A 17,198-nucleotide genomic window follows, 5' to 3' on the forward strand; every position below is an offset into this window, starting at 1 on the left:
GCATGGCATCTAACACATGAAGCAGAGTTCATTGCATGTGGTAAATTGAAGAATAAACCTCAGGAGGTCACAAATAAAACCCTGAATTAGAATAAAAGTAGGCCTATTGAAATGCTCAATATTGAGAAAAGCGCTCTAAACTCTCTGTTCAGTACATCAGTTTCATGCTTTGTATTATTGACACTATGGTAAATTGTATCTATTAATAAAAAATAAATATTTAAATCCACAAAGACGTGGTTCACTGGTTCTGTCTTGTTCTCCTGAGGTTCCGTTCGGAGCAGAACCCACCGCTGGATGCTTTAGGAAGCGTAAAGAGGTTTGTTTATGCAGCACTACTTTTGTGTACATCCGACAATTACTGACACACAACGAGGAGACGGTTATCTTTCAAACACTACGACATGTGGACTACAGCGTTTTTGAAGTTTAAGTTTTTCTCGGGGTGCCGATATGTCTCATCCCGGTCCTTACAGGCGAGAACGGCTGCGTATTTATCGGATCTACTTTCTCTTGGATGGCTGTGATTCGCCTTACTCCGCCTCCTCCTCTCGCTGTGTGCGCTGTGCTAGGCCGCCATCTTGAATTTTAATGTTAATTTCTAAAAAAAAAAAAAAAAAAAAAAAAAAAAAAAAAAAAGTGTTTCCTGTGATATTTTCGTTCAGGGTGTCGAGGTACTATAATTTTCGGATGAGTTTAAATAAGGACTTGTGTTTTATTTATTCCGTGGCTGTTTCACAGAACATCCCGGTGAGTATTCTCCGTGTTTGTTCCGTTTCCGTTTTTGAATCGAGACGTTTAAATCGCTCCCAGCGCGTGAGGCAGAATGCTCCCAGCTTAACGTCCACGGTTAGCTAACCGGATAATAAACAACATTATTATAATAAACAACATCATCTCCGGTTAGGAAGTCTACTGACTGACTTAGGTCGTATGAAGAGGACCGTCTTCGACTTTTAATGCCGTTACAGTTTATATATTTAGCCTGTAGAGCTAACTAATGGCTTCCACATCAAACAACCTGAGCTAGCCTCTGTTAGCCTCCGTTAGCTCGCGTTAGCTCCGGTTGTTTGCAGGCTGGTTAGGTCGCATTAAAGTTACTTATTTCTATATGTGAGTAGCTGACCGTCGTCTCGAGTGGTGGACATATTGATTCATACGTGACTGAATTGTACTGTCTGAACATTACATGAGGAAATGACGCGTTTTAAACGACTGTTGTTGTGTTTGCTGTCAAGCTAACGTAGCTTAGTTAGCTTCAGCTACTGGAGTCTGAAGTTTGATGCTAGCAACCGAAAAGACCGAAGAAGAATTACGTTGTTGATGTTGAAGACTGGACATTTAACACGCATCCAGCTCGCTTTGTCACCACATTAAGTAAACAATGAAAGTAGTAACGACTTGGACTACAAACACAGAAGTGATCGGCTGCAGATTTTAGGTAAAACTTTTGTTTTAAATACCAAAAAAAATTGATGCAAACTTAAACAAATTGCACAAATACGTTGACAACGCATCAGTGCAATTTAGATGTGTTTCTGTTGTAACTATTGAACATGTTTCTGTGGATTTAGAGAAATAATACAAAGCTAACAAAAAGTAGACGTTTTACTAACTTTCTGTATTTTCTCCTCTTATCTTAAATCTGAACAAGTGAAGAAAACAAACTCCAGCCTCCTTTAACAGTTTAAAAACTACACGATTTAAACACATATTTAACCCTTATTGTACATCTGAACCACACAGATGATAAGCTGTTGTATTTGGACATTTTGACTTGTATCCTCCCCTGTTGTTGTTGTTTGTTTTTGTGCTATTTATGTTATTTGAGATACTGTATTAGGTGTTGATGTTTAAACTGGATTTGTCGTAGGCCTACATGGTTTTACTATTTAATTTTGATCTCATAAAGATGTATTCTTGTACATATTAGTCGGTGTCCAGGAGTTTTCTTGCAGTTCCTGATAGATTAATTCATCTTAAACACATTTGTCTCATGGTTAAAATGATAAAGCTTCTAAAGTCGTCCAGTTATAAGAGATAAGATGGTTTTAAACACGTGTTATTGATAAAAGTACCTGAAGTTTAAATGTAGCTTCACATTCACACTGAAGGTGAACACTGGATATTCTGTAGTGTTGTTGAATAGACTGCTTATATCCTGTGATATTCGGTGTGTTTGTTGTTCGGTTAATCGATTAAAGGGGGTTGTAATATTCGGGTTGGTAACCGGCGTTTAATGCAGCATCTCTCTGTGTTAGCTTCGTGCTAATGAGCTGCACAGAGCCGGTGTTATGCTGAGAAATGCATCCCTGTCGAGAAGCGCATGCACCTCGCAGGACAATGCAAAATATGGCAGACACCATTTCTACACTGTCGTATTTTGCATCCACCCATAAAATACTACACTGACGTACTGCGCATCCACCCTTACATTTACACTTTAGAGTCAAACACTGTTAGCAGCTAATATTTACGCAGGCTAATAAAAATGCGTCTTCTACCGAGTCTACAAAATAATAAAGCCACTTAAAGTACTAACTTTTCATACTTCGTCATCACATATTTGCCCCAGAAATCAGATTTATACCGTTTTCTAACACTTCCGCGGGGTGCATGCTCTCCTCAGCAGGGATGCATTTCTCGGCGTAACACCGGCTGTTAGCAAACAATGCGAGCTGTTACTGATAACTCGGGATACTTTCTCGGCCTGAGTTTTCGGTGTGGCCTTCCGGGTTTCCACAGCTTCTCCTCATTCCCGTAGCGTGGCATGGCGTGTTTTAGTTGGGCTAACGTTAGCTTCGGAGCTACAAATGCGAAATGTTTGATGCATCTATTTTAAATGAGGGGATGCTGCTCGCGACGCATGAAAAACTGACGTTTCAGGAGATGATGTAATAAAACATCTGGGTTTTATTAAAGAGCTGTGAACATGCTCTGACGTCTTCATGTCATATGTTCTTTATATTTACAATGCTTTAGTTGATATGTGTATTAGTGGCCGCAGAGACGCTGCTGAGGTACTTGACAGAGAGCCAGTGCAATATGTGGAGTCACCACTAAGTGGCGCTATAGGACCATTTTACACTCAATGCTCCACTTTATTTATAAAGCACCTTTCATATTTAAAGCAAGCAGAAACTGACAGCAATAGATAAATACTAAAAGAATAAAACTGGAAAGACTGTAATAAAATAATTGAAACATAAAATAGAAGTTAACACAGTAAGAAGTATTATATGAAAGAATAAATCAATTTAAAGCAAACCTAATGTATAAACACATTTTTAAAAAGTTGACCAAGGTTATAAAATTAATCCAAATTAAAATAGTAGGTTTTTAGTTTATTTTTAAAGGTATAATATGTCGAATTTTATTAGAATTATACCTTAAAAAAATCTAAACAAACCCTAAGCAAAGCAGAGAGAATCACTACCATGATTCCACACCAGCCTCGACGCTCTCTTTTGTTATTGTTTTGATTGAGAGCCCCCTGGTGGCCGAATTTACATACTGTGCGTTTATCTTTACCACTCTGATGCTTGTCAAGTTGTGGCCTTCATGGGGGTCATTTCAGTCACGTGAGACTTTGATTTGAATTATTTTAGGTTGACATTGAGTAGCAGTGTTTGCTCATTTTTTCCTGCTCTACAATTCCTACTTTTTACCCCGCTGTGATGTTTTTGTTGTGTTCATTTTTTTGCCTTCGCAGAGCTCAAACCAGGAAGTAACTTCTAGCTCTAGTTATGGTGGTTGAAACCCTCCATCATGTAAATCCCAGTGACTCTTCAAGACATGTTGGTGCATCCAGATTCCTGTTTAGAGCCGCACACCTCTAATCGCAACCTGGAAGTTAATGAGTTTAAAGTGTGAACAGGATAGGGTTGTAGTCAAGACCACACTCATTCTAATCAGGGTGATGATGTTAAAATATCCTCTCAGTGGTGGTCTTGACTGGTCGTGATTTAAACTCCAGAGTCCACCCAGTCTGAGACCGAGACCTTCAAAGAAACAGTCTTGAGACCAGGACCGATTTTGAGTTCTACAACACTAGAACAGGTTAAAGCTCTAAAGATTACTCCTGATTGAAAGCACAGCATTTTGGTTCTTGTCCTGTGGTACGTCGTGGATTCATCGTGTTGGTTCCTAAAATCTGTTTGTTTGTTGTCTTTGAGCTGTCAACACATCCACCTGCACATTTCCACCTCAGTGTGTCTGTGCTTTAATCGTATCTGTTTGTGTGTTTCTGCTCTGCCTCCAGGTTTCAAACTCTACACCCCAGTCTTCCCCACTCGAGAGTGTTTCTTCATCTCGGAGACTAAATGCAACTGGACCAGGGGGCTTGTGGTTATGAAGTGGCTGGGCGAATCCAAGAACATGGTATTAAATGGCAGACGACCCGGCAACAAGTTGACCAGCGAGCAGCCTGTGAGCCAGAGCCAGACCCGCTCTCAGCATCCTCAGCGATCGTCTCTGCGTCACTCTCGAAACCGAAACCGCAGATGTAGCCGCAGTAAGTCCAACATGTTTGTGTTATCAAAAGTGAATACTCGTCTTGTCAGAAACCAGATCATCAGCGTGTGTTTGGCTTCTGCAGGGTTCAGTGCAGCCAATTTGGAGGCAGAGAGGCGCTATGTGCCCTCCTCAGGAATGACTGCCAAGGAGCTTTGTGAGAACGATGACCTGACAACCAGTCTCATCCTGGACCCGTACCTCGGCTTTCAGACTCACAAGATGAACACCAGGTGAGGTTCATCTCAGACGAGCTTCTGGCGCCTCTTTGTACTCACTAGAAACCTTCCTAACCATGAGCAGATGATGTCATCTCCTTACTGAAAGTTATGCTTTGTTTGTTGTGTGTGGGCAGATTTCGACCTGTCAAGGGAAGACAAGAGGAGCTGAAGGAGGTGATCGAGCGCTTCAAGAAACACGACAACTTGGACAAAGCTTTTCGAGCTCTGACGTCCGGAGACTGGGCGCGAAATCTTTTTCTCCACAAGACGAAAGCTCAAGAGAAGCTCTTCAAACAGCATGTAAGAAAGATTTAGAAGATCTACACTGATCGTCTCCCATAGCTGAACAAAGAAACGATGACTGACTGTCATTTCTGCACAGGTGTTTGTGTATCTGCGGATGTTTGCCACTGACAGCGGCTTTGAGATTCTCCCGTGTAATCGCTATTCATCGGAGCAAAACGGCGCCAAAATCGTGGCAACCAAAGAATGGTGAGGACACGCCTCCACATTTAAATTCTGATAGGACTGTATGCCATGTATTTAAAATCTTCTACTTGATGTTGTTTCCCAGGAAAAGAAATGATAAGATCGAGTACCTGGTGGGCTGCATCGCAGAGCTGTCGGAGAGCGAGGAGAACATGCTACTGCGGCACGGCGAGAACGACTTCAGCGTCATGTACTCAACACGCAAGAACTGTGCTCAGCTGTGGCTGGGGCCGGCTGCGTTCATCAATCACGGTATCACTCTCTCTGAGTCTGAGGACGTGTTATCTTTTGAAACATCTGAAAATATGTGTGATTCAGTAAAACATGGAGGCGCTAACCTCTCGTCTTTTCTCTTCCTTTTCAGATTGTCGGCCAAACTGCAAGGTGGGCTCCTCTTTAAAAAGATGTCATGAAAAAGAAACACAACCTGATCAGCTGGTGTCACTTTGAAAACATGCCTTTGTTGTTTTTCTGTGTAGTTTGTGTCGACGGGGCGGGACACAGCCTGCGTCAAGGTCCTGAGGGACATCGAACCCGGAGAGGAAATCTCTTGTTACTACGGCGACGGATTCTTTGGGGAAAATAATGAATTTTGTGAATGCTATACGTGTGAACGGTAAGTTCAGCAACAACAAAAAATCTTTAGAAGAGTTCAAGCTCACAGAATATCTTAAAGGTGATCTTTGTTTGAATCCATCAGTTCAGAAAAAATCAACACACGAGTCATACCAGGAAGAGAAGCAGTGTTTTCTGCTCCAAGGTTAAACCAAATGACGGCAGGCGACCTTTCACTCGTGTTTTATTCCTTCATCTTGTTTTTTCTCGATGTGCAGACGGGGCACCGGGGCTTTCAAATCCAAAGCTGGGCTGCCGGTGGAAGTGCCGGTGATCAACAGCAAGTACGGGTTACGTGAGACAGACAAACGTCTCAACAGGCTGAAGAAGCTCGGCGAGGGAAACCCGAGCTCGGACAGTCACTCTGTCGGCTCCCACACGGACGTAGACTCTCAGGAAATGCCAAAAACACATCAATGTAAGAGTCAGCGTTACTGGCTGAGGCTCAGACCCCAGACTGGAACTGGGAAACACAATAAACCTGATCTGATGTGTCATACTGGATAGCAGCTCTCTGTCCATTTGAATTCTAATAATCATTTTGTTCTTGTTTCCAAGCAGCTGCCAGAAAAAGATCTTCATCCTCCTCGTCCTCTGGCCTGAAGTATAAAAACAGGACTCAATCCAGACAGACTTTGAACAGAGCCCTAACTACCTCATGTTCCAAACAAGGTCGAGTTCACAATAACAGGGTACCAAAGAGACTCAAATCCCAATCCAAGCCTTCACTAAGTAAAGTCCAGTTGCGGAGTCGCAGGCGGGGGGCGGAGCCTAAGGCCTTGGCCAAAGGGGAGACTCTTCAGCTGGGTCTCAGGGACTCAAAGGTGTCGCTGTGTAAAAGTGTCACCGTGAAGAAGGAGAGGGACGGACAGGAGCTGGTGCAGCGGGGCTGCCTCACCCGGCACGCTGCAAAGGAAAACGGAAATCTGTCCCACGTGCAGAGCAGCCACTGCTCCACCTACAGAACTCGCAGGTCCACACGGACCCTCATTAAAGCCCAGGAAACAGCAGGGGGCGTCAAACTGGAGCCCAGTGCCATGGATGGCCTGAGCCCGGTCCCTGGTGGTGTGGTCATAAAAACAGAGCCGGCGGACATGGAGGAATACCTCCACCATGGCGTCACACTGGAGCAGCCGGCGCTAGACTCTGGCTATGCCCAGAGAGGCTCGTGCAGGCGAAAACGTCTGACACGGCCCGGGGCAGAGAGGACGATTAAATGTGAGGACTCGTACGTCGAGCCTTTCATGCCGATGGCTGCTGGGCATGCCCCAAACTTTTCAGACTGTGGGAATGTTCTGCTAGGCTTTGCCGACAGACACAGGGACTACAACGGGGTCGCCAACGGCAGCAAATCCCTACGCAGGGACAAAGGTAAGAGCAGCTGCAGGTCGCAGGACAAGGGGAAGAAGAAACGTCGCATCACACGATACGACGCTCAGCTGATCCTGGAGAACAGCACGGGAATCCCCAAACTGACGCTCCGCCGGCGGAGGGACAGCAGCAGCAGCAAGACCAACGACGCCAGCGACTCCATCGGCTCCTCTAACCTCTCAGCCTCCGCCGTCAACTCGGCCTCTTCCAGCAAAATCAGCATCAAGTTCAGCAAGGACCACGACAAGGACAAAGGCAGCTCGTACATCGCCAAGCTGAATAATGGCTATAACCCCGGCGTGCACAGCAACTCGACCAAGCTGAAGATCCAGCTGAAGAGAGAGGACGATGCACGCAGGATATCCCAGTCTAACGGGGACATGAGCCAGAGTCTGGAGGCCAGGAATGGGGGACATCGGACCCAAAAGGTCCTGCCGGAGCCCTCGTCTGAGGAGGACGATGATGACGAGGACGAGGATGAGGATGAGGATGAGGATGAGGAAGGAGACGACGACGACGACGACGATGATGATGATGATTACTTCGACAACGAGTTTGACGATGATTTCATTCCGCTCCCTCCGGCGAAGCGGCTCCGACTCATTGTGGGCAAAGACTCGATAGACATCGATATCTCCTCCAGGAGGAGAGAGGATCAGTCACTGCGGCTCAATGCATAAGCTGTGGAGCTCATCACTCCAGCTCCCTGTAAATAACGATGACTCTGATCAACCGTGCGTTGATGTAAAACAAGTACAGTAATTTAAAAACACAAAAAAATTGCTGAAAAATAAAAAGGAACCTGAATGAACGTTACTAGAAGGTGCTGTTGACCTGAAACAAATCTCAGTTTTTCACTTCAGGCGAATATTTAAATCAAGTTTATAAAAAAAGAGAACGACACTTCGGAGCCAAAGTCCTCCAGTCCACGTCCCTGATGTTTGATCAGCACAATCCACTTCTTATCGCCCGGAGCATGTGAAAAACGAGCGTTTGTTTCAGGTCCAACGCTCCCTTCAGTGAATGCACTTGTTATATTCATAATGGACATGGATATTGTAGAAAGTGTACAGTATGGTGACTATTCCCTCTGTCTCATAGGCAGGTTTTTATTGAACTGTTGATTTCTTTTGTCTCATAGTTTGTAATGTGTGTGTGACAGACCGTGCTGAACTCAGCATGGTGTGTGGTTGGTCCAGAGGCATTATAACAGGATCAGGTGCCATGTTCTCTTTATAACAGCAGTGTCCCTCGCTCATCAACTGTCAAAACAACTTCCTGTGTACGTTCATCACGTGTGTGTCTGTAGAGTTCAATCATGATCAAATCTGTGCCATCATGTTTTTTATGATTTATACGCACCAAAGCCACGGCTCGCTGATGTCGCTTAAAGGAAACGGACCTGTCGGCTGTCCGCCGGACATGTCTGCAGCATGTAGAGCGACGGCGTGTGCTTCGTCTGCCTGCCGTGTTCACACACTCACAACATGACAGATCTTTTTTTTTTTTTACAGCCAATAAAATCTCAGCAGTTCTCTTCACTGCTCTGTAAATAAATGGATGAAACTAAGCTGCAGAATTACACCGATCAAAGCACACAAAGTTTACTGTTCAGTGACATAGAATCAGAAATGGACCAGCGTGTGCGTGCGTTTGAGGAGCTGCTGTGTAACGGGAACATGGCACATCGAGGGGTGTATCAGGAAGCGAGATGTAGTCGGAGTTTTCAGTGTCACGAAGCTGGCTCTATTTTGATCACCATGGTAACCGACTCCAAACTCAGAGTAGTTAGGGCTTTAAACTGTCGGCCGAAGGTGACCTAGAGGTTGGTGCACGCGCCCCATGTACAGAGAGGCTGGCGTCCTCAGGAGCTGGTGGCCCGGGTTAAAGTCCAGCCGGTGGCTCCTTTCCCGCGTGGCATTCCCCTCTCTCTCTTTCTCTCTCTTCCCCTCGCTCTCTCTCTCCCTCTCTTTCCCTCCCTCTACAAAGCCGTGCAGATCTACGTTTCAGCAGATCGCCCCCCACAGCGAGAGAGCAACGAGGTCACGGCATCTTGAGAAACACGTGTTTTTATTTCTGTTAATAATCTAAAAAGTGTGTTTTAGACAGCGTTTACAACGACACACGGATTAGTCTCCAGGGATCAATGAATTAATTTGTCTTTGAATTAGCTGAATCATTAAGTCATTTCTATGAAATTGATGATTGGCACGCTGAGTTTTACAAGAAGGTCGACCGTTTGTTTGATGGCAGAATCAAATAATTAATATTCAAATGACACAAGAACTTAATGCAGTGTCGCTCTCCTTCAGAGCAGCAGCAGAGATGTTTCTGCAGACGAGACGTCTTCAGTCTCGCAGAGAGACGGTCGGTGACAAAGCGCCGCCAAATAACGCTAAACGCTTCCTTTTCTGTGAAGCTGGAGGCAGAAAGAGTTAACAGGGAATGAGCAGCTTCCTGATACTCGGTGTCTCTGACGGCAGCTTCAGGATTCACCCCTCTGGACTTTGAACCTTTCTAAACAAACCAATCCCCTCATAAAGGCTTCCTGTTTCAGATATCAAAGTAATGTAATCTCCCTCCACACGACAGCACAGTTATCACCTTCATCTAAAGTATTTGAATCATGTCAAAGTGGGTCGACACTAGAGTGTGAGAAGGAGAATCACAGTGTGAACTATTCTAACTTGTAATCATGTTTTCTTTTCTCTACGGTGCTAATTTAGTTTCCTCACCTCCTGTGTGACCTGAACTGTTCTGTTAGACAGAGGCAGCGTTCGACCTCTGTTGAATACACGTTCTATCAGCTGTAGCATACAAACCATTTCTCTTTGTTTTTTCTTTACAGGTGCTCACACACGTCTGTTTGTCATTTCTGTTCATCACGCAGCATTAGGTGCCTTAACGCAGAGCTCTCTGACACATTCAGATCAAACACCCCCCACCCCCACCCCCACCCCCACCCCAATCACAGACTGCGCCCGGCGTCAGTCCTCCTGTATATTATTTAAGCTTTGATTTATGAAGTCAACCACCTGTTCAAGGGATCAACTGAGACTGAATCTTAACCCACTTCCCCCGTGTTGATACGTACTGTTCATATCACCAGCAGCTAATCGCCGTTCTGCCCCCGGCTCGGTCTGTCCCCTCCCTCGTCGGACGTCTCCATCCTACACTGTAAGCTGTTTCAGGTGTAACGTCTCTGTGCTCTTTGTCCCATAGACAGCTGTCCAGACCCCCCACTGATTCAAAAAGTGAAAAAATAAAATAAAAAATCAAATGTGAATAGTTTGCGGACGTGTTAGCGTGTTGCGTGGGTAGTGGGACACATGTAAAGAGAATTAAAATGGGCGGTGCATATATTGTCCCATATGTAAATCATTTGAACACATCTTGTACTTATTTAACAGTTTTGAATACTTGAAGACTATATAAAGTTTCTTTGTGACTCTTGTTTCCTGAGCCTGTTTTAACCTCCACCCATGTTCACGTCATTAATTTAATTAAAGGCGACATATCCTCCTCCTTTTTAAAAAGTGTAAATAAGTCTCAGAGCTCCTCAAAACATGTGTGTGAAGTTTCTTGTTCTAAATCCACTCTAATCCTGTATTTGATCATGTCTGTAAACCCCTCTATTTCAGCCCTGCTCAGAACAGGCTGTTTCTGTGTCTGTACCTTTAAATATGTAAATGAGCTGTGTCTGACCACGCCCCCTCTCTGGAAGGGCTTGGGTGTACTCGGGCTTTCTCGCTCCATGTCCTATTGTTTACGGTGAGAAGGCAGACTCAGAGGGCAGAACAAACACCTAGCTGTGGGAGTGTCACCCACCTGGGGGAGGGGTTACTGCCCTTTGTGATGTCATGAAGGGAAAATCTCCAAACGGCCTGTTTGAGCACACATTTTCTGAAAAGTGGAGCAGGTAAAAGACGGAGAGGATGGACTTTTCTCATAATTGGGGGGTTTTTAGACAGACTAGAGACGCATATTAGAGTTAGAGAAACATGAATAGTATTTTACAGAATATGTGACCTTTGTTCTTTTGTTTTATGCTGCATTCAGGTGCTCCTGAGATTGTCCAATATTCCTAGGTTGGGAATTTGTTCTTTTGACTTCAGTGTGGGGCTGCACGGTGGTGTAGAGGTTAGTGCTGTCGGCTCACAGCGAGGAGGTTTCCTGGTTTGAATCCCCGTCTGACAGGAGTCTCTCTGTGTGGAGTTTGCATGTTCTCCTCGTTCATGTGTGGGTTCTCTCCGGGTTCTCCGGCTTCCTCCCACAGTCCAAAGACATGCTCGTTAGGTTAACTGCTGACTCTAAATTGTCTGTAGGTGTGAATGTGAGTGAGGCTGGATGTCTGTCTCTATATGTCAGTCCTGTGATTGGCTGGTGATCAGTCCAGGGTGTAACCCCGCCTCTCGTCCAATGACAGCTGGGATCAGCTCCAGGCCCCCAAACAGACAATGTGGATGCTTTTAAGAAAAGATTATAGTTTGGCAATAAGTTAATATAAGTATAATATTTTTATAGCCAGTAACAAAACATCTTTTACCGGCTATGTTGATGATGAAACTGACATAAAGTTGGGCACTAAATTTTTTTTTTTTCAACAGAGTTGTCGTTACGACTTGAGCGGACGTTCATGCGCATTTCCAACTCTGGAACTAGTTTTTCCCGATGTGAAAAACAAACATTCAACACAAACTCATCAGTCCGACGGTAAATGCCCGTCTCTCGTTTCAGAAATTAATTTTAAAAATGGCAGCCTGGTGTTGTCAGAAATCAAAAGCCGCTCTGCACATCAAATAAAATGTTCAGAAGCCCCGAGACCTGTGATTAAAAAATAAACATAAAATCACACGGCTGAAATACTCACATTAATGAGTTAAATGACATTTCCTCTGTGACACAACAGTCAGTCAGGTTTATGTGTGAGAACATTTTAAAGTCCAGTCCGCACAGTGGCAGTCAAGAAAAGAGCTGGTGGGGCGCCGGCGGTCTGGGGGTCATTTACCCGCCCCACGTTCAGAGGCTCTCGTCCTTATGGAAGCGGCCATGTGGGTTCAATCAATCAATTATTTTTACAGTCTGGTTCAATCCTACTCTCTCTCCTCCTAACACTTCCTGTCTCTCTTCAGTTGTCAATAAAGATAAAAGGTCCAAAAATCTGTAAATAAATTGTGTAAAACGTTTTTAACAGCAGGTATCAAGGATTAGGGTTAACGTTTACAACTTGGTTATGTTTGAATTAATTAATTAAATTAATGTTCGTTAATGTTTATGAAGGATTTTCCTTTTTAATCTTGGTTTACGGTAAATGTAATTCCATTTTTTCTTCAACTTTGGGAACCACTGTGCCGCTAGCGGGGCTTGTTTTCACTCACATGGGGGCGTGGTCGTTCCGTGAGCGGGAAGTGACGTTGGACTGGCACATCATTTTTTTAATCCCAGGTCGTTAGCCAATCAGAGGCGTCATACCCAGACCGCGTCCAATCAGATTCGAGAGAGCGCTATTTGAAAGCTGCTCGTGTCCCGTGTTGTTGCTTCGCAGAGATTCAGCTTCTCGTGGTCTTTTCTCGGTTATTTCCTGCGCGGTGTGGCGATATATTCACGTTTTTGTTTCGTTGTGAGAACTTTTAAAAATGTCTTCAGTTGAAGTCCGTGCTGCGGTGAGTTTTTGTTCATTTATTTCTGTTTTAATTTTAGATAGTTTAGCTGTTAGCTCTGCTTCCTGTCAGCCTTGTACCTCCACGCACGAAGCCCTTAAAGGCTTTTTACGTCATTTGAGTTTCCATGTTGGTCCGTCCTTCTCTTCCAGCAGCTCTCTGCCGTAGAGAACCCGGTGAAGATGTCCAAAAACCCGTCAGCGGGTGTGAGGAGAGCCGCTCTGGGAGAGATCACCAACGTCCCTGCAGCTGCGGTCAACACGAAGGTACGTCACTGTCTGCAGGTTCACTCATCACCTGCCTGTGAATGTAGCTCAGGACACACCTGAACACCTGTTACCTGACGTGGTCCGCGTGTGTGGACACCACTGCACACACACAGGCGAAATAAACCCATGTTTTTGTGTTAGTCTGTGCAAAACTGTTTAATATTTCTTTACAACCATAAACACCTGTGAGACATGTCAGTTTATAATGAGACACAGGTGTAAGAAATGAGCCGATCTCAGTGATGGAGTCATTCAGGAGAAAGTTCAGAGTGAGTTGAAATCATTGACGTGAATTTCTTATTGATTTCACGTTTTTAAAAGACTCTAAAATGTTTAATTTGAGGGAAAGTCTCCTCCAATAATGTAATTATTTTAACATGGTGTCAAAAGTAAACATTTCTAACCTCTGTCCCTCGTTGGGTCTTTGTTTAAAGAGTATAAAATAAGTGTTTATCAAAATAAAAAACACAAAATACTAGAGAACCGATTTTCATTGTATTACACTAGCAGTTCTCTTTCACCAGCAGAGGGCGCTATATGAATTAAAACAAGCATCATCACTCTGCAGAGTGTCGAGCAATGATGTACGGACATGCTCAGTTACTCTCCAGCTGAGTGACCATCTTGTCTTCATTATAAATATTTTCCACAAGTGTTTGATTTGAGGGATCAGCTCTATACATTTATATTTATCTCTACAGATTTCATAAATCTAAATGACATCTGTATAGGATTTTTTTCGGTTTCATCCCTAAAAATCCAATATCAGTCAGTCCCTAGTTTTATCTGACTGCACTGATGTATTTAAGGTGTTTGAGTAGTTCTCAATGTTTCGCCAGCTGAGAGGTTGCTGATGTTTAGAGCTGTACGGACCCGTAGAGCCAGACCTTGTTCTGTTCTAGCTTTTTTCTTTTTCTTTTTTGGCTATTGATCATTCCAGATAACTGAATCGTCGCCCGCTGCGTTCTGACCAAACCACCTGACATCCAATCTCAGGAAACCACCTCTGAAACTTAATTTCCTCTTCTCCTCAGAAAACGGGACGAGCCAAAGCATCAGCCAAACCGTCATGTGCCCAGAAAGTCAAACCCACATTGGTCCAGGTGGTTCCTCCACTGGTCCAGGTACCGGCTCCTGCAGACCCCCTCCCCTCAGTCTCAGAGGAGTCGGCTGACGTGTCCATGAAGGAGGAGGCGGAGCTGTGTCAGGCGTTCTCTGAGGCGCTGCTCACCGTGCAGGACGTGGACGAGCTGGACGCAGACCAGCCCCAGCTCTGCTCGGAATACGTCAAAGATATCTACAAGTATCTGCAAGTCCTGGAGGTGATTAACCCCGGATCAGCTGCTCTGTCTTACCTGCATCCATTTTTAAATCCCTGCAGGGCGGCGCTCGCCCTCGTTCCTCTCCTACACACCTGTCTTATGATATTTGTGTTTTTAGAAAGCCACAGTTCTTTATCAAAGTGTCTTAAACTCGGACCACCTTTCCTCCCCGTGTCCTCAGGTGGAGCAGGCTGTACGGGCGAACTACATGCAGGGTTATGAGATCACTGAACGTATGCGTGCTCTGCTGGTGGACTGGCTTGTCCAGGTTCACTCCAGGTTCCAGCTGCTGCAGGAGACTCTGTACCTCACGGTGGCCGTCCTGGACCGTTTCCTGCAGGTAACACCTGACTGATGATCACTTCTGTGTGTTTCTTTGAACGTGAGCCGTGTAGAAACTCTGGTCCTCCTGTGCTGCAGGTCCAGCCGGTCTCTCGCAGGAAGCTGCAGCTGGCCGGTGTGACCGCCATGCTGGTGGCGTGTAAGTACGAGGAGATGTACGCTCCGGAGGTGGGAGACTTCGCCTACATCACGGACAACGCCTTCACCAAGTCTCAGATTCTGGAGATGGAGCAGCTGGTTCTGAGGAGCCTGAACTTCGAGCTCGGTCGTCCTCTTCCTCTGCACTTCCTCAGACGGGCGTCCAAAGTGGGCAGCGTGAGTTTCTGCACAAATCTCCCACAGAAAAACAAACTGCCATTGAACTCCTCTTCATCCAGCTTTTTGTTCCTTTGCCAATTACATCCCTGATCACCTGAAGTCAGGTGATCAACGTCGTCTCTTGTTTTGATTGAGATCGCCCTGGTGATGTAAATTTTTCCCCGAGCGTAAACTTATTTCATAAAAAGCAAAATAATTTTTCAGTCAAATATTTATTTTTTGCTTTGATCCATGTGCTGCATGTCTTTATGTCTCAGTCTGATGTAGAGCGCCACACGCTGGCCAAATACCTGATGGAGCTGACCCTCATCGACTACGACATGGTCCACTACAGACCGTCTGAGGTGGCGGCCGCCGCCCTTTGTCTCGCCCAGCTGCTGCTCGACGGCGTGCCCTGGGTGAGTCTGATGGAGCTAAACGCGTTAAAGAAACCGTTTTAAGAGTAATCTTTGTTTAAAGTTTGTTTCTGTGTCGTCTCAGTCGGCCACGCAGCAGCATTACTCCACGTATGACGAGGCTCACCTGAAGCCCGTCATGCAGCACATCGCCAAGAACATCGTGACGGTGAACGACGGGAAGACGAAGTTCCAGGTGAGACGGTTTAGACCACAAACACTCAGACGTTATGGTTCAGTCTGGATGTTAAACTCGGCCTGTCTTTTGTTCCCGTGCAGGCGGTGAAGAACAAATACTCGAGCAGCAAACTGATGAAGATCAGCCTCCTCCCTCAGCTCAAGTCGGCCATCGTCACCAACATGGCGGCCGCTGCGCTCAAACCCTGAACTGACCTCTTAATGAGGACGATTTTCACTCGCACTTTATTCAAGCTCGACCGTCCTGAGGAAAAGCTTCACTACTTTTTAATCAAATGTTTTTATCATTTTCTCTGCCGAGCGTTCAGAGATGTTTGCACTTATCGTTCTTTGTCTTTGTGGTACGACTTTTTCATTTTAAATAAGGAGCACCTTAAAGTTTCAGCGGGCTGTCACTCTTTCTCGGAGCCGTCGTGCCTCTGGACCGTAACCACGTGTTTCATACCGTGGAGCTTTAAATCTGTTCTACCTCCGTGTGAATCAAAGTGCCTTTTCATGTTGATGCATCATGCTCATAAACTGTACTTTGTCAATAAACAGTTTGAAGTCGGTTTGTGTTTCACTGATTCTTTCTAAACATGTCAGAGAAACCTCAGCGGATCCTTTCTACACTTTAAAGTCTTTAATGTGTGACAATGCTGTCTCTCAATTCTTCATCACTCTGAGTAATAAGACAAGACCATAAACATCTCTTAACAATCCTCATCTTATGTTTATGGGGTGTGTCACTCACTTGGACCGTAACACCAGGAAGGTCAAACTACAAATTCCTTTTAGGAGGTGGTTTCCTTCTAATCACAGGGACGATGTGGACAAACAGATGATCAGTGGTGATCTAGACCGTTCAGGATTTAAAATTCTGAGATCGAGTAAAAACATTTTGATTCTAAGAGGAGACCTTCAAAAAGTGGTCTGGAGAACGGGATCAATCTCGACTGTAGTTGGCTTCATGTGAGTTATTTCTGTGGGTTTGTCTCCTCACATGACGCAAACATTCACAGCAGAGGATTACACGCTTAAAAACTGCTGAAGAAGACAGGAACTTGAAGGACATTTGACTTTGAGGTGAGAAATGTGCTGCTTGTCGACAGGAGAGTTTGACTGTTCAAATAAACCCGATGCTAATTCTGTTAACCAGTTAACGGCATAGACTCACTTGATGTTCTCGACTAACCGGACACAGATCCACCTGCTGGTCTCACCTGATCTAAATGGATTCAGTTTAACGATCCACCTCAGGACGTCTTCCTGAGGATTCAGGCACAGCCCTCAGGTTCCCTGGACAACCCACCCACAGTGGTTACAGTGAAGGATCTGAGTTTGTCTCCTGACCCTGACGTGACCTCTGACATCTTTCTGTGGTGAAGAAATAAAGCAAAGAGTGGACTGAGCTGTGACGTAACCGCAGACACAGAGAGATGTGTGTGTGTGTGTGTGAGCGTCACTCGGCTCTCATTCAACCAGCTGAAGTCACAGAAAGTGCTCG

General features: G+C 45.0%; 2 protein-coding genes across 4 annotated transcripts; both read left to right on the forward strand.

The window, feature by feature from the left end:
* The first annotated feature begins 612 nt into the window (after window positions 1–612).
* kmt5b (lysine methyltransferase 5B) lies at window positions 613–10,656 on the forward strand. 2 transcript variants are annotated; one of them, XM_061038171.1, is made up of 10 exons: window positions 613–750; window positions 4,262–4,513; window positions 4,598–4,745; window positions 4,868–5,033; window positions 5,116–5,225; window positions 5,308–5,474; window positions 5,587–5,606; window positions 5,702–5,838; window positions 6,056–6,255; window positions 6,399–10,656. In XM_061038171.1, the coding sequence occupies exons 2-10, from the start codon at window positions 4,351–4,353 to the stop codon at window positions 7,886–7,888; spliced, it is 2,601 nt and encodes an 866-aa protein (XP_060894154.1). In that variant the 5' UTR covers window positions 613–750; window positions 4,262–4,350; the 3' UTR covers window positions 7,889–10,656. The 2 variants fall into 2 exon arrangements, with proteins under 2 accessions (XP_060894154.1, XP_060894241.1); XM_061038258.1 differs by lacking the exon at window positions 613–750 and adding an exon at window positions 1,262–1,441.
* Window positions 10,657–12,721: 2,065 nt separating this feature from the next.
* On the forward strand, window positions 12,722–16,261 carry LOC132974338 (G2/mitotic-specific cyclin-B2-like). 2 transcript variants are annotated; one of them, XM_061038473.1, is made up of 8 exons: window positions 12,722–12,871; window positions 13,024–13,134; window positions 14,172–14,459; window positions 14,641–14,799; window positions 14,880–15,116; window positions 15,377–15,517; window positions 15,600–15,710; window positions 15,794–16,261. In XM_061038473.1, the coding sequence occupies exons 1-8, from the start codon at window positions 12,845–12,847 to the stop codon at window positions 15,899–15,901; spliced, it is 1,182 nt and encodes a 393-aa protein (XP_060894456.1). In that variant the 5' UTR covers window positions 12,722–12,844; the 3' UTR covers window positions 15,902–16,261. The 2 variants fall into 2 exon arrangements, with proteins under 2 accessions (XP_060894456.1, XP_060894373.1); XM_061038390.1 differs by having other exon boundaries at window positions 12,724–12,871; window positions 13,021–13,134.
* The last annotated feature ends 937 nt before the right edge of the window (window positions 16,262–17,198 follow it).

This window comes from Labrus mixtus, chromosome 1, assembly GCF_963584025.1.
Source record: "Labrus mixtus chromosome 1, fLabMix1.1, whole genome shotgun sequence".
Classification (NCBI taxonomy): domain Eukaryota; kingdom Metazoa; phylum Chordata; class Actinopteri; order Labriformes; family Labridae; genus Labrus; species Labrus mixtus.